This window comes from Acyrthosiphon pisum, chromosome A1 (assembly GCF_005508785.2).
Source record: "Acyrthosiphon pisum isolate AL4f chromosome A1, pea_aphid_22Mar2018_4r6ur, whole genome shotgun sequence".
Lineage (NCBI taxonomy): Eukaryota > Metazoa > Arthropoda > Insecta > Hemiptera > Aphididae > Acyrthosiphon > Acyrthosiphon pisum.
The window spans coordinates 97,894,174-97,910,471 of record NC_042494.1 but is presented as its reverse complement, the minus strand read 5'-3'; the positions used below and the strand labels follow the sequence as shown (position 1 = coordinate 97,910,471).

At 24.8% G+C, this 16,298-nt stretch overlaps 1 protein-coding gene across 1 annotated transcript in view; it reads left to right on the top strand.

Moving 5' to 3' along the window:
• Positions 1-6,111: 6,111 nt before the first annotated feature.
• The window catches only part of LOC100167210 (inactive pancreatic lipase-related protein 1), a gene marked incomplete in the record, with an annotated part of 11,127 nt that continues 940 nt past the window's right edge, over positions 6,112-16,298 (top strand). Inside the window, 10 exon segments of the mRNA XM_029487868.1 lie at positions 6,112-6,268; positions 9,822-10,190; positions 10,800-10,935; positions 10,998-11,160; positions 11,252-11,355; positions 11,875-12,146; positions 12,215-12,328; positions 14,292-14,409; positions 14,492-14,640; positions 14,882-14,968. Of these exon segments, the coding sequence (XP_029343728.1) occupies positions 6,205-6,268; positions 9,822-10,190; positions 10,800-10,935; positions 10,998-11,160; positions 11,252-11,355; positions 11,875-12,146; positions 12,215-12,328; positions 14,292-14,409; positions 14,492-14,640; positions 14,882-14,937 (1,545 nt within the window).

Genomic DNA, 16,298 nt, shown 5'->3' with positions numbered 1-16,298 from the left:
TAGAAATAATATTATAACTATTATATAGGTAGGTACATATTGTATGACATTTGTTGTTGTCAAAAATTAGTTTAGCCTAAGTATTACTAATTACCTAACAATATAAATATATAATAAAATATCCGTAGAGATATAGATTAACAAATAATTTTTCATATTTGATGTAGAATATGATATAAAATCAACGATATAGGTACGATAAACAATTCTGAGCGTAGACAGTCGGTCAGCCTATAAAATTACAAAGTATATTTTATGATATTATTATGATTAAAGTAATTTATTTTACTTTTACGCATAAGTGTTGAAAAAGTTTTATTTGAAAATTGCATTATGTGTATAAATTATAATAGTATATTTTAAAAGTTTCAAGTACCCAGGAATAATATTTTTAAATTACAACAAAACAACTAAAATCGTTAATCTTCATTTAAATATCTAATTTCGTCCAAATTTAAATCTAAAATGATAATAACTGTGTTTATATATTTTTAGATTTTTTGGTTACAGTATGAAATACTTACGCGGAACCTTGTTTTAAATTTTAAATTCTTAGCTATGATAAGCTACGATATTAAACATTTATACATTTTTAACTACAAAATATTTAAAAACTCAAATTATTTTATTTGTATATTATGGTGATAATGATAATATAAACATTCAGTGAAATTTAATTTCTACTTACAGTAATTTTTTTTTAGAGTAACAACCAAAAACCAAAATCAATTTTTTCAAAATTGCCGGTTTTTCCTTTGTTTTATTTTTGGTTTTCTGACGCTTTTGAAAACTACTGGGTCAATTTTAACCCCTTAAAAGTACCAACTAGACTCATTTTCCCACCAGAAAAGATATTGAAGTTGAAAATTAAAGCATTATTTCAACTACTTATCGTGCACACAGACATAAACAAAACAAAAACACACATTATTTTAAAATTAATACATTCATCGCTCCGTTAAGAGTCTAAAATAGTATATATTTAATAAGTAATTATTCAAATACTAACTTAATTTTACTAAAATGTCCCTCTTTTTGAATTTAAAATTAAATGTATAGGTTGCATCTGAAATGTAATCATTTTGTAATAGGTAGGTACAAAGTTGGTTATGTTTTTGTACATAATAAGATGTGTATCTAATTATTACAACGCTAAGCTACCTATTAAGAAATATTGGATATTTCTGATTAAGATATAATGGCTGATTATTTCCAACCTAATAATATATAAATTGCAAAATCAGCACTCATAAAAAAATATATAAATAATAGGTAGGTACCTATATATCAATTTACAATGACTATATAAAATACCTACGCAATTATTGTACGTTATGTTATTATGTATAAAACATACAATTCATATTATATATAGTCAGAATCTTTACGTGAGATAAATATTAAGATTAAAATAATTCTAAATTGATTGGTATTGTTCTTAAAATATTAAGATTTATTATAGTTAAAAAAAAGACATTGAATTTTTTTCTTTATCAAAATCAAACAATATGGAAGCTAAATTACATTACTAATCAAATACCAAGGTTATATCTAGCATGGCTTTGATTTTTTTATGTATTATACTGGTCCAGTGGGGCGTACTTCTTCAATCCATACATCATTGACGGGAGAGGGCAATTGGAATGGTTTTATACTCTACATAAATGTATAGACGAGGAAGTCGATAAATATTAGGATAGATGATCATTAGAGCTTGCATATTTTTTTTGTTATATTTGTATCAATAGACAGCTCAGTTACAATTATACGAGAATATAGAACAATATTATAATATGTTTTAAACACTGCTTGCTAATATAAAAATTTGATTTTGTATTTTTAAGCATTTTTGTTATATTTACATATAGGTATTTGTTTTAAAGATATTATAGGTAGTTTTCTTACAAGAATTATAAAAAATTAGTTGAGTGTACCAACGTCCACTAATATTTTGTATGAGCATCTGACGTTTACATTTGTACAAAATTGGATATTCTTTTAATTTTTTTTTTTTAATTGTTGATAACAAGTTTTGGCCTCGGTCAAAAAAGAAGAAAATTTAATACAACATAATACTACATATAAATTAATTCAACCTAGCGTAATAGGTACCTACTGATAATAAAATAAACTACTTTAATAACAATATAAATATAATATCATAAAATATACTTAGTAATTTAGGCTGACGAGCTCCGCTAAAATCTTTTTACGTATACTACGATTAATTGTTGAATTCAAATTTAAGATTCAGACATCTATTACAGTAATGACGTTAGACCAACTCAATGACAATTGACAGGTATACTAGATACTTACTGTACAGCAGAGCAGTTACTAAGCCCGGATTAAGGATCAATTGGGCCCGGGACACTATATACTTAGTGAGCTCCCTTTCAACTTTAACTTCAAAATAATTGTATCATTACATATTAACGACTTTATACTATTATTGTATACATTTTTATTATACAAAAATATACAGGGTGTATCTTATGTCATTGTACGCGGGTTTATTTTTAACAATTATGATATGGATATTATGATGCAGAATTTCGTTAAAACAAAAAAAGACGTTTCTTTATTTTTAACAGCAATTTTTTTATAACATTTTCGAAATTTTTAAAAGCGCAGTTGTACCAATAATAAAATTGATTTTATTTTTTCTAATGGTAACCACTATATTTTTTGATGGATTCTGGTAAACCTTTTTTTCTGATCATTTTGACAGTCAATCTGATCAATATTGATTCACTAGGTTATTAACTATGGTCCTCTAAAGTTTAGTATAATATGCATTAATACTTTTAACTGAAATACCTAATTTACAGGAGCTAAATATTTTTTTCTTATAATTACCTACTTAAATAATTTTTTTTTTTTGGAAAACTGTACTGGACGTGTTAAAAAAATATATTTTGGGGATAAAGATGGGTCCCCAAAATCAATGGGTCCCGGGAATGTATCCTCCTTGTCCCCCCCTTAATCCGGGCTTGGCAGTTACCTCTACTGCCCAATTTTTACCTTTTTCTTTTTTGTGTAACCACAATCAATTTTTTATTTTTAAATGATCATTGATAACCTATATTTAAATTTCATTACATAAATTCTAAAAATGTTCCTATATACTTTTAGCATTAATGATGATTACCTAGTGGGTATCGGTTATGTTTATTTTTATATTTATAATAACGGTTTAATGAAAGTATAAAAACAGTAATGTATGATAATATTCACATTTCAAATATTGATACATTTCATTTGTGTGTAATAATTATTAGTTATTACTTTCTAATCTTTGCGTAACAGATTTTTGTAAACAGATATTATCAAAAATAAAACTATAATAAATACGAGTAAATGACTAATTTTATATTTATAGTATTTAGGTAAAATGATCAATCGACAATCATCAATGGTTATGTTGTATGTATATTGTATATTATATTAATATTATTAGCACAGTATTATTAAAATTTATTTTGATTCAACATCAATGTTTATAATGATATAACTTATACAGTTATACAACAGAACTTAGTTAATAACAAATTGCGTTAATCAGAAAAGTATGTTACATGTTATTATATATATTGGAATATATTTACAGATATTACAGAAAAAAAATTTAAAATACACAAAATGTATATAGAGTGGAACTCGGTAATAGAAATATTATTGTATTTATTAAATTAATTAAAATATGTTCATTGCCAATTTTATAAATGAAAACGTTGTGATTGGTAGGTATCTGATTTAAATAAGTGAATATTGAAAATAGTTTGAATTCTTTTTTTTTTACTTATTATAAGAAAATACTAGTTTTAGTTATTAGAAGTTTAAATACATAAATGGTAAAATGTTTGGTTAATTTTATTAACATATTTTAAGAAAATAGTTATTTACATTTTAATGTTAGAAATGTAATTATTAGATTGTTGGGCATATAATTAATCATGGTGTAATAAATAAAAGTTTTTTTTAAATAAATTTCAAATTGTTGTTAATATGATGGATGAGACGAAATTTAATAATTTTAATATTGTACTTGTAGATTTTGCAAGCAGCATTATTACTAAATTAAAATAGTGTCTTGGGTATCCAACCTTAATAAATCACTTTTATTTGAAAACTTAATGATATTAATAAAACAAACTTAACAGTGCTCGTCAACAATGCACGAGTTAAAGTGAATGAATGATAAGGTAATTATTATTATTATATTTAATAGATAAGGTACCTGATACCTACATGACTCGACCTTTGGACCTATTAATTAAAACATAATATTATGTTTCTTATATTATGACTACCTATGTAATAATATAAACCAAAAACATAACTTTACTATACTATTAATATTATGTTATAGTAAAAAAACGAGAATAGTTTCACATACGTAGGTACTCTATTCTTAGGGGCTCAAAAGGGCGCTGATGATTGCCCTTGGAAGGGTTCAAAGTCCCTAATACCAATGAGGCATTTTTAATTTTACTATAATTACGTTAAAATAAAATAAAAATATAAAGTGTGTGTCAAAAGTAAAATGTAGGCTGCATTCTTCTTGCGTCCCAAAGATAACTTCGAAGAAAGGCAAAACTGAACATTAACAAGTTAAAAAGTTAACGTTAAGTTAAGTTAATTTAATTTAAACTTTTTAACTTAACTAGATACTTTTGGATTTTCATTAACTGTTAATTTAGGTACTAAATTCATTTTTTTAATTAACGTGAAATTAACGAATTAATTTTTCATTTTAAGAAGTAAGTTAAGTTAATTTATTTTGTTTTTAATTTTATTACATTTCACTATTTCAGTCTATTTTGTTTTCAATTCAAAACATAATTACCGCGAATTGTTTAAAGTTAAAAAATGCATATTATTCCAATCTAACTTATATTGAAATGCTGTATAAAGTATAAACACTATACCTAGTCTATAATCCATAACCTATAATTAAATTAACTTTTAATCTAACTGAGTTAACCTATAATTAAATTAACTTTTAACTTTTTGTTATTGGTGCATATAAACTTAACTTAACGGAGTTAAAAAAATCATTAACTTGCCCAGCCTTGAAAAAAGGTCTAATCTGAACTGCAGGTTGGTTTTTGATTATGGAACGTTTTATCCGAGTTTTATTGCGTTTTATTTAAGTTGTTGCTCGATCAATAATTAAATTTTAAATCAGGGTTTGAAATCGGTTTCAATACCGATTTGAGAAACCGGTTTCAAAACCAAATTCTGAAACCAGTATAAACTGTTGGAAAACTGAAACCGAAAATAATTGAAAACCGGTATTACATTTAAAACCGAAACCGAAAAAATTGTAAACCGGTATCAAATTCAAAACCGAAACTTCTGTCTTGTTAATATTTTTTGTTCACATTGTTTTATTTACTTAGAGATTCAAGACTCGAAATTAATTTGATTACATAGATAAATATTGTAAATGCATGATAAGAGTTGAGAGAGCTAAGCAAGGTACAAGACACGAGCTGTGTGTCATATTGGCTGTTGCCACAGTGACGTATTTAGTATTTTTTGTAGGGGGTAGATGAAAAGAATTTTAGCTTACAGATTATGATGTAATAATTAGGTATAATATAATAATAGACATGTATTTAAAGAGCCATGGGGGTGGATTTGTCCCCATATCCACCCCCGTAAATACGCCCCTGCATTGTCATATGTTCCATGGGGTATTATACTCGATCCAAATCTTGGAAAAAGGAAAATTTTATTTAGAGTAAAATAAAAAATTGTCGTCAAGTACAAAACATTAAAACTTAACATGGCACAAATATTACCGTCTCGTTGGTCATTTTCTAGTTGATAAATGTTAGTAAAAAATAACAATAAATAAAAATATAGGTAGGAACATAATATTTAATGTAGTTGTTATGTTTTACACGTCGATAAGATTCCTATTGCATACTAAAATATTTTTATAAATTACTCATTGTAATTATTAATTGATTGCTAAATCATTGTGAATCATATTGTACTATTGTATTGATGATTACTCCAAGTGTACATCTTGATAATCTTGAACTTAAGGTCAGACACCATAAAACATTTTATACTATTTTTAATAATTCTAAACCTGATTAGTACATATTATGAACAGTTAACAAGCGCACATAGTGTTCAGTCGACCAATGATCATTATTCAGCGAAGGTGCAAGTCATATTTATATCGTTATGTTGTTTAAGTTCCAGTTTCTTTCCATAGGAATTTTAATATTCCTAAACACTTTAAATAATTGTAAGTAATTTATTAAAAAAAATAAATATTTATATCATTTTAAATACTACCAAAGTAATAATAAGTATTTATTGAATTCTTTTCGTACCTAACATAAATTTTGTGTATGGAAATAATATACAAAACTTAAATGTGATGTATATACTGTGTAATGGGCATCATATCCTCTAAGTGCATTTCAGTGATGTATGTTATTATATAAAACTTAAAACGAATTCAAGATTATAAGCAGAATTGACATCAGATTAATATAGACATAGGTAATAAATTATTTCCGAAATCGAATTGCTTAAATCTTACCAAAAATAAAATACTATTAGACGATTATGTAGTTTATTTTCTTTAAAAGAAGTTAATATTAATAATAGTGTCTAGTTACCAAATAAAATATTAAATCTATAACACTTAAATAGATTATAATGTTATGTCCATAAAAAGTAATATATGTATCTATATTGATTTTACGTTTTTTTTTTAATCATTACTTAGTTATGGATATGCTTATAATAAATAAGAACAAAAATTAAATACAATCCATAAAGTAGCAAATTATAAGGTGAAAGTTACTGTTTAATATGTTTTTGAATAATATTTAAAATAAACATCATAGTTTTATCAAATATAGGTACTCAATATAATTTTTTTGACGGTACATTTTATTTTAAATTAAATATATAGATTTTGGAGTAGGTTTATTAAAAAAAAAAAAAATAAATATCTTCTATGAAAAATGTATGCTATTTTTTTTATGGTTTTTAAAGAATTCCATGTTATTTAAACGTAACATAAGCTAACATGAGCTCTAAGCGAATCAATTAATGAATTTACAATGATGTGTATTATTTTAGATTCTGAGCGGAGCGATGAATGTATTGATTTTACAATGATGTGTGTTTTTTTTAATTTTTAATTTAAAAATTTTTTTTAAATTTTTTGTGCCTGTCATCACCTTTTAGGACAGTAAAAATACTTGGATATTCTTTAACAGTATATTTTTTGATAGGAATGTGAACTTAGTTGATACTTTGAGGGGTCAAAAGTACAAATTTCCCAGTAGTTTTCAAAAGTGACGTGAAAAACAAAAGATAAATTAAGGAATAACGGGAATTTTTACGCAAAATCTGTTTTCGAGAAAATCGATTTTGGTTTTTGGTGCAACTCTAAAAATATGACTGCAGCTGGTACATGAAATTTTGACTGAATGTTTATATTAGTATTTTTGTATATACCATAACATTTTCCAAATATTTTGAGCTGTTTACGGACATTTTCAGTTTCCATTTTTTTAGTTTTTCTCTATAAATATCAATACAATTTTATTTGCTGGGTAAAACAGCTTAAAAATTCAATAGAAGGCTCCTAGTATATTGTTTCAAAGGCAGATGAAAAAAATTAAAAATCCATAGTCACAATTTTTTTATAAGCATCTAAAGTTCAAATATTGACAAAATACATAAAAATGACGAAATTTTGCAAATTATTTTGAGTTAGAAATTCTTGAAAAATGTTCTTTTTAAATCTAAGATTTGTAAATGTAATACAAGATTCCTCATCAGTTTGTCTACCATTTTTAAAAAAAAAAAAAGTCTACAAGAAAATCACATTACATTTTTATGAGTGTTTGAAATTCATATTTTTACAACATTTGATTTTCATTCGATTTCTCATGTAACGATTTTCTTATTTTATTGTAATTAAAAAACGAATGACTGTAGATACTTGAAAATTTCACTGAATGTTTATATTAGCATTTTCTATAAACGATAAAATTTTGAAAATAATTTGACTCTCTTTGAGCTGTTCACGGACATTGTCCGTTTTAAATTTTTTTAGTTTTTTTTTCTATATGAATAAAAAATGTTTAGTCTGGTAAAAAAGCGTGAAAATTTAATGCAAGGCTCCTGATATATTGTCACAATAGCAGTTAAAAAATATTAAAAATACATATGCACAATTTTTTTTTATAAGCATTTAAAGATCGAATTTTGACAAAATTTATCAAATTTTAATTTGAATAATTATTTTGTAGTTAAAAATTTATAAAATGGTCAACTTTTATATCTAAGGATTGAACATTTAAAACAAGAATCGACATAAATAGGTCATATATATAAATTACTTTAGTCAACTTAATATCATCATAGTAGGCTGACTGACCGTCTTCGGTCATTGAATTAAAATTTAACACCATCCATTACAGTGACCTACTTGTAACCTACTGTACAGTAGAGCGACATCCATTTACCCACCTTTTTTGTGTGACTATATAAAATGATGTACACGTTTATTATTTAAGATGTTATATAAGATTTATAAAAGAAAAAAATATTTTATATTCAATTTCGAGGATGATTCTGATAGAAAATTAGATTTAGGTGGTACTGGTTTTGGGAGGTCAAAATTTAAATTCCATAGTAAGTATATACTTTTAATAATAATCGGGAAAATAATATTAAGTAAAAAGATGAATTTTGGCAAAAATAGTTTTCAACAAAACGACTATTATGATGCAATAAATTATTAAAAAATGAATAACCGTACTTGAAATTTTCACAAAATGTTCATATTAGCATTATCATGATATAATTTTCAAAACATGTATGTTTATTATTTTTGAGCTATGCATAGATATTTAAATCAATTTTTAATATCTAATGATTTTTTACAGGCATTTAAAGTTCAAAATTTGACAAAATTCGTAAAAATCACGAAAATGTGTAAAATATTTTGCAGTTTGAAAATTGTATATAAGGTTTTTTAGTTGTAGTTCATACTGAAACTAAAACATCTAAAAAACAAATAAACACACTTTTAGTGGAGCTTGAAACTTGTACGGATACCCATTATTTTTTATACACACAATGACATTTTAAAATGCAATGCTTTCGGTAAAAAGTTATTCAAGTTATCATATTACTAATAGTAACAGAAATTACTTTTATAGAAATATAATATATTTTGTTATAGGTATAAGCTCACAGACTGTTTTCGCTCAGAATCGTTTTTGTACCTATAGTCTATACTTATGCAGTATGCAATTATTCCTCATTTAATTCAAATTTAACACATACATTACAGTGACTTACTTAATGACGAGGGTTGTTCATAAAAGTGGTAACCTACTTTCTCATTTTTTTAAAAAATTATAATTATTTGGCTTAACATTTTTAACATTAAATATAGACTTAACTTAGAACAATATATACAATTTTATTTTCATAATACATTTATTATTAGGTTATAGATTGTTTATTTCGAATAATTATAGCTATAAATTACGCACAATCACAATAGATACAAAGTTAATACAACTCATAAATAATACTTTTAAATTTTAATGAACACTTTACTTAATTATTAAGTGATCATAATATTTTAACGTATTAATGTAGGTATATTGAACAAATGAACCTAATATTTATTCAAAAATCAAGATATATACAATAAATATCAATATCGTAAAAGGTTATTTAAGAATATGACAAAATTTTTATATTGAATTTTATGTTGTTACTTGTTTTTAAATTATTTATAAATATTTAATTGTTGACAGGTAATGGACAATTACCCGATAATACTGTAACCAAAATAACAGGAGTTGTTAAAAATGCAGTGACAGGCGTTCAAGATTCTACCACATTGATAGTACACAATGTTAAAGATATTTGTGAAAAGATTGGTGATTGTGTGAAACAAAGTGGGACCAAAGTAGTAAACAAAACGGTTACGATAACAAAAGAATCGCTACAAAATGGAGCTACTGTGGTGAACAAAACTATCACGACAACCAAAGAGACACTTAAAAAAATCCCATTAAAATCTATTGAAGAAATAATAAAAAAAGCTAAATGTGTGATACCCAAGAATGCCGATAACATCCTTAGAGCTGCATTACTTCAACAGTGTATCTCACCCAGTCTTGGTAAACAAATAAAACAAATGTTGAGAAAATAATAGTTTTATAGTAGTTATAAAAGTTATGTTAACCAACTTAATTATCTTCCTATTGTACCTATTGTTTTGAAAACTAGAATGGTTGATAATAACAGTTATTTGATTTAGTGAGAAATATTTCGTGCAAGTATTTAATAATAGTAATAATATTATATAAGCGATAAAAAAAATTAAACTATTAACTCTTACACAGGCACATAGGTAACGACTAAAAAGTAGTGCAATTAATGGAATAGGTATTATAAAAACCAACCAAAATAAATTGTACATATTTTCACTTTTTTTTAAAGGTAAAAAATTGCAATATTATTGGTACCTAATATTATAAGTAGGTTAGGTTAATTTTTAATTTTAATTTAAAACCATTTGTTTACATCTGTTTAAATTGCAATTTTAATATTTATTAAGATATTATTCTATTAAAAAGTGTATATTTAAAAAAATTTTATTCAATATTTATAAAAACAAACTGTAGTTTATGTTATTATTGTTTTTATTTATAATAATAATAACTTTCATTAAATTGTTAACTACACTTATAAATATTCAGATTGACAATATGAAATTTATTTATCAGGTTTTGGGAACGAATCTAGATGTTTTGACGAACTTGGTTGTTTCTCAATGGAACATCCTTGGTCTTCAAATTTAAGACCATTTCCACAACCTATGAAACCTGAAGAGGTAGAAGTAAAAATCTACTCATATACTAGGTATGTCATGTTTTTAATTTTTATAATTTATCAATAAATATATTTACGACTATTTATTTTAGAAAACAAAATGCTCGATACACTGTACAATTATGGCCAAATATTTTATTAGAAGGATCGGATTTCGATCCTAATAGGCCATTCACTGTATTTATAGTACACGGATTTAATAGCGACGGAGAAAATCAATGGATGTCTGGTCTTAAAGATGCATATTTAAAACAAGTATAAAAAAATATTATTAAGCAATATAATTTTTAGGCAGTTGCAGATTATATAAATTCTAATTTAGAACTTATTTATGTATTTTTGCTAGCGTGATGCAAATATTTTCTTAGTTGATTGGGGAAAGGGATCAAAGCAATTTAATTATTTACAAGTAGCTTCAAACACAAGGATTGTTGGTGCAGAACTAATTAGGTAACATCACAAAATCATATTTAAGAGAAAAATTAGATTATTCATTATTGTGTTTATATATCATCAAAATCGTAACTTACAAAGGTTCATTTTAACTTATGAAGATCATAGGTGCAACTAAACCAGTAGGTAAATAATTAAAAGAATAGATTGTGATTCATCATTGATTTTTGACTATGTTACATAGGTACCTACTGTCATTGATAATTGATAAACTATATATATATATAATATGTACCTATACATCAATGGTACTGTTTATTGTTTAGGTACCTATTCTAAACATATTTTTTTAAACTTGTTTGATGATTAAATATGGATTAAAGAATAATTATTTTTGCTTTTTAAAACTAATACATTTTTAATGAATCATCCACATTAATAAACATATTAATTTTTAAAATTGTATAAATGTCGGTTAATATAAGTATATTATAATAATAGCATAATAGTATGACAGACAAATTAAAAACAAATTTTTTTACATTTTAAAAATTGAATATCTCTTTTTACCTTAAGGTTTGGAAAATATCTCGTTGATCATTATCAACTGGACCCACTGAAAATTCACGTAATGGGTCATAGTTTGGGTGCTCATATATCCTCATATTTTGGTAAAGGCATCCCCGGTTTGAGTCGAATAACAGCATTTGACCCAGCTCAGCCAGGATTTGAAGGTTGTCCGAAAGAAGTACGATTAGATAAATCAGACGCTCATTTTGTTGACGTTATACATACTAGCTGTAGACCCACAGTTCCATTTTTAGGTTTTGGACTTATCACTCCCGTAGGTAATTATACGAGTTTTGTATGTTATCTAGATTTGGCGTATTATATAATTATTATTACAATTTGATAGGCCACGTGGATATTTACATGAATGGTGGTTTCATACAGCCTGGATGTACTGTACCTCCAATAAATGAAGTAAAATTAACGAGTATTTCGGATTTAGCTGCTATTCCTGCTGATGGTAATAATTTTTTTTTTAATAAGTATTTTTATAATCTATTGGAAATATTTAATATAATTAACAGATAAATAAAATATGACAAGTGAACATAAATTAATTTGTATAATTATGAAATATCATGGACAATTAATCCAGAACTAATTAATTTAAAAACATAACATGATAATTTATTTTATTGAGTGATATCGTATTAGTTCATAAAACGATATAAAACCTACAATATAGCGCATGAAAAAGAGTTTGATAATATTAATATGGTCGACTTTTATAAATTATTTCATAATAAAACTGACTCATTAATCTCCATTCTCTATTTTTTAAAATAATATTCATTATTTATGTAAATATGTGTAACTATTTACGTAAAATAAAGTATAATATAAAATAGCATAGTCATATAAGAAAAACAGGACATTAAAGAAAATCCCAATTGCATAATTAAACAATCAAGTTTGATACATAGGCAACCAAGTCACCAAGATAATTATAAGAGATAATATATTCAACATTTTACTACTTAAGTTTGGAAATATCTTTTTATTTAATAAAATAAAATGAATGCAAAATTAAAAATCCCTGTAGTATTCACTATTCAGTACTCACTTATCAGTGGATAAATGAAAATTCCAATACAAAATATAAAGATTGTGCAAAGATAACTAAAATATTACTTAATTATTATTATGAGTAAAATAATAGTATACATTTATCTGAAGGCATAGACCCTTTAACTTAGCTCTCAATAGTCAATACATAAACGTTAAACATGTAGATACCTATTACAAAATTATATAATATAAATTGCAATACCTATTAAAATATTAAATTTATGATTTTAATTTTTTTAAAACATAATATTATTAAATATCAAAATAATAATTGCGATTCTAATTATAATACATTACCTCTTTCGCTATTATATATAATAATTAATATATTAAAGTATATTTTTATTTTATATTCTGAGTGGAGCAATGAATGTATTGATTTTACAATGATGTGTGTTTTTTAATTTTTTTAATTTTAATTTTTATTATTTGTATCTGTATACACGATAAGTATTCGAAATGATGCTTCGATTTTCAACTTCAGTATCTTGTTCAAGATTCGGGAAGGTGAATCTAGTTAGTACACGGAGGTGGTTAAAATTTAGAATCCCCAAAAGTTTTGAGGGGAAAAAAAATAACAAAAACAAGAATTTTTATGCGAAATTGGTTTTCAACAAAATTGATTTTGGTTTTAGGTGTAACCTTAAAACAAATGACTGTAGATACATGACATTTTCAATCAATGTTTATATTATGACTTGCTATACGCCTATACACCATAAAATTAACAAAATATTTTGACTTGTTGGAGTTGTTTACGAAACCTAAGTTTTCTAAATTAAAGATTTTATTTACTTATACCTACAAAATAATATGCAAATATTTTTGATTATAATGCATTTTGTTTAAATATTAACTTTAAACGCGTGTAAAAAATTAAAAAATGTTATTTAATTATTTTTTAATCGTGGTTTAAAATGTGTATGATCTTAGTATTCAATTTTAAATTTTATTTTTATGAAAGTACAAACATTTCACCAATTATCAAATCGCATAAAGACTAAAAATTTAAAATATCTATAAATAACACAATAAGAACCAAAATATTTTGATCATTATATATTTATATCGTAGGTATCCAGTAGATACTTATATGACTGTTTGTTAAACATTTTAAGATTCTAAATTTCTAAAACCTACTGTACCTACAGCAGAGCAACATCCACATGCTCACCTTTTTTTGTTTTCGATACATACAAATAGTTTAATATTTATATAAAAATGTCAAAATAAGTAATTTAAAATAAATGACAGTATATCACGTAAATTAATTAACTATCTACCACAAGATTTATGAAGTAGCTGTTATTTTAATCAAATAATTTAATAATATTATGTGGTGTAATAATGTTTAGTACTCGGGACTTGGGTTGCTTGCTCTCACGGAAGATCGTTTTCATATTTCATCGAGTCATTAGCAGACAATTGTACATTCTGGGCTCAGAAAATAAAATTATTTTCTGCTATTACAAAGTATATTATTTGATCTGTTTTTAACAAACACATACAACATAATTACTTTTAAAATTGAAATAATGTGTTGTGTATTTCACAGTGCTGCAACCGTCGGCCAACTCACGCCTATTCTGATGAATATTGACAAATGTAAATTTAATGAATGTGTACCATTAGGTTTAAATACTGATCAATATCCAGGTAGAGGTGTTTTTATTGCAGGAACTGCTTTTTTTGAACCATATTGTAGTAAGTATAATTTGTATCTATACACATTAATTCCGTTGTTAAATCGAGTATTTTAAATGACAAATATCTCGTATTATTTATTATTTTTCATTCAGTTTAATACCATTATTAAAACAAAATTAAATTATTGATATATGATGTTTTGTGAATTAGTGGGTTATAATTTATAATTATTTTTTCAATACATTAAAAAATATATATTATTGATCTATGTTCTATAATATTGATTATTTTCTTGCAGAGAGCAATTTGGAAACGGATCGGCTTATGCGGAAGGCATTTAAAATGATGAAATGAATAATTGGAATACATCATATAACATAGGTAGGTGAATTATAAGTCAAATTTCACACGAATTAATAATCATTTAAAGTGGAAACCATTCAATAATAACGCATTTTATAATATTTACAATTGGTGCTTGACGATACAATAAGTAAATTATACACAGAATATATACTTTCGTTTTGCTTTTTTTTATGTAAATTTTGATGGATATTACCATTCAGTAAGTAATATATAACCCACGTGGTTTTTCTTATTAATTAATTTTTAGTGAATTTATCTACACCAGCGTTTCCCAAACTGTGGTCAGCAGACCTCTGGGGATCCACATGTATACAGAAAGACTAAAGAGGATTGATTTAGATTTTTATTTTGACTAAGTGTATACTTAGTGTAATACTTATACTTATAAATCTGGAGTTATGTGACTAGTTTTTGTGTTGTTTATTGTGGTATTAGAATTATCATACAAAATGTATTAGATAAGTATATTATTCAATTTATGAAACATCTAATTATGATTTATAACAATGAACTTGAATTTCCAATTTTTTTAAATTATTTAAGGTAGGTATAATGTTAACGATAATTAAGGGGAAAAGTTTTTGTTATCCAATATACATTATACATATTATTATATAAATGCACTATTGAAAAAAACGTGAAAAGAAATTCGATAAGTTAAAACCAATAAACGGACAAAAAAAAAATCAAAAGAATGTGTTCTCTAAACATAAAAAGGGCGGTATCTTTCAAAAAAAAATATATATTTTTAATTCCTAGGTACATGTCTAATTCACTTATTTGGCAAAAAATCAATGAAGTCCATTATATTAAATAAACCTTCGACGTTCAAACAAAACGTTCTTTATTTTCTATATTTATAAGATATTTATATAGGTTGAATTTAACTCTTCAGAAATCAAACAAAATATATGATAAATTAGAACATAAATATAATGAGACCTCTAGACATTAATATACCTACACGAACATAAAAGTTGAACATTTTTCAAAAAATAAGTGAAAATAACTACTTATAAAAATAAAAATAAATTAACTATTGAACAAAACATAAGTAACTTATTCTCAATACAACTATTTAAAATGTAATAATTTAAAATTATTTATAGATCTATTAATAGCCATCTAGGAAATAAATATTTTTAAATTCTGAGCGGAGTGAGGAAAGTATTGATTTTACGATGTGTTTATTATGTATTTACCGTAACCTTAGGCTTTAGTAGCTCGTAAATGCTCCATTCTACAACTTTGAAAGTGGACTCTGGTAAAATATTGTATTTATACTGCGTTAAAAGTAAAAATTCAAAATAGTTCGGGAAAAACAAAAACAAAAATAAATAAAAGTTGAA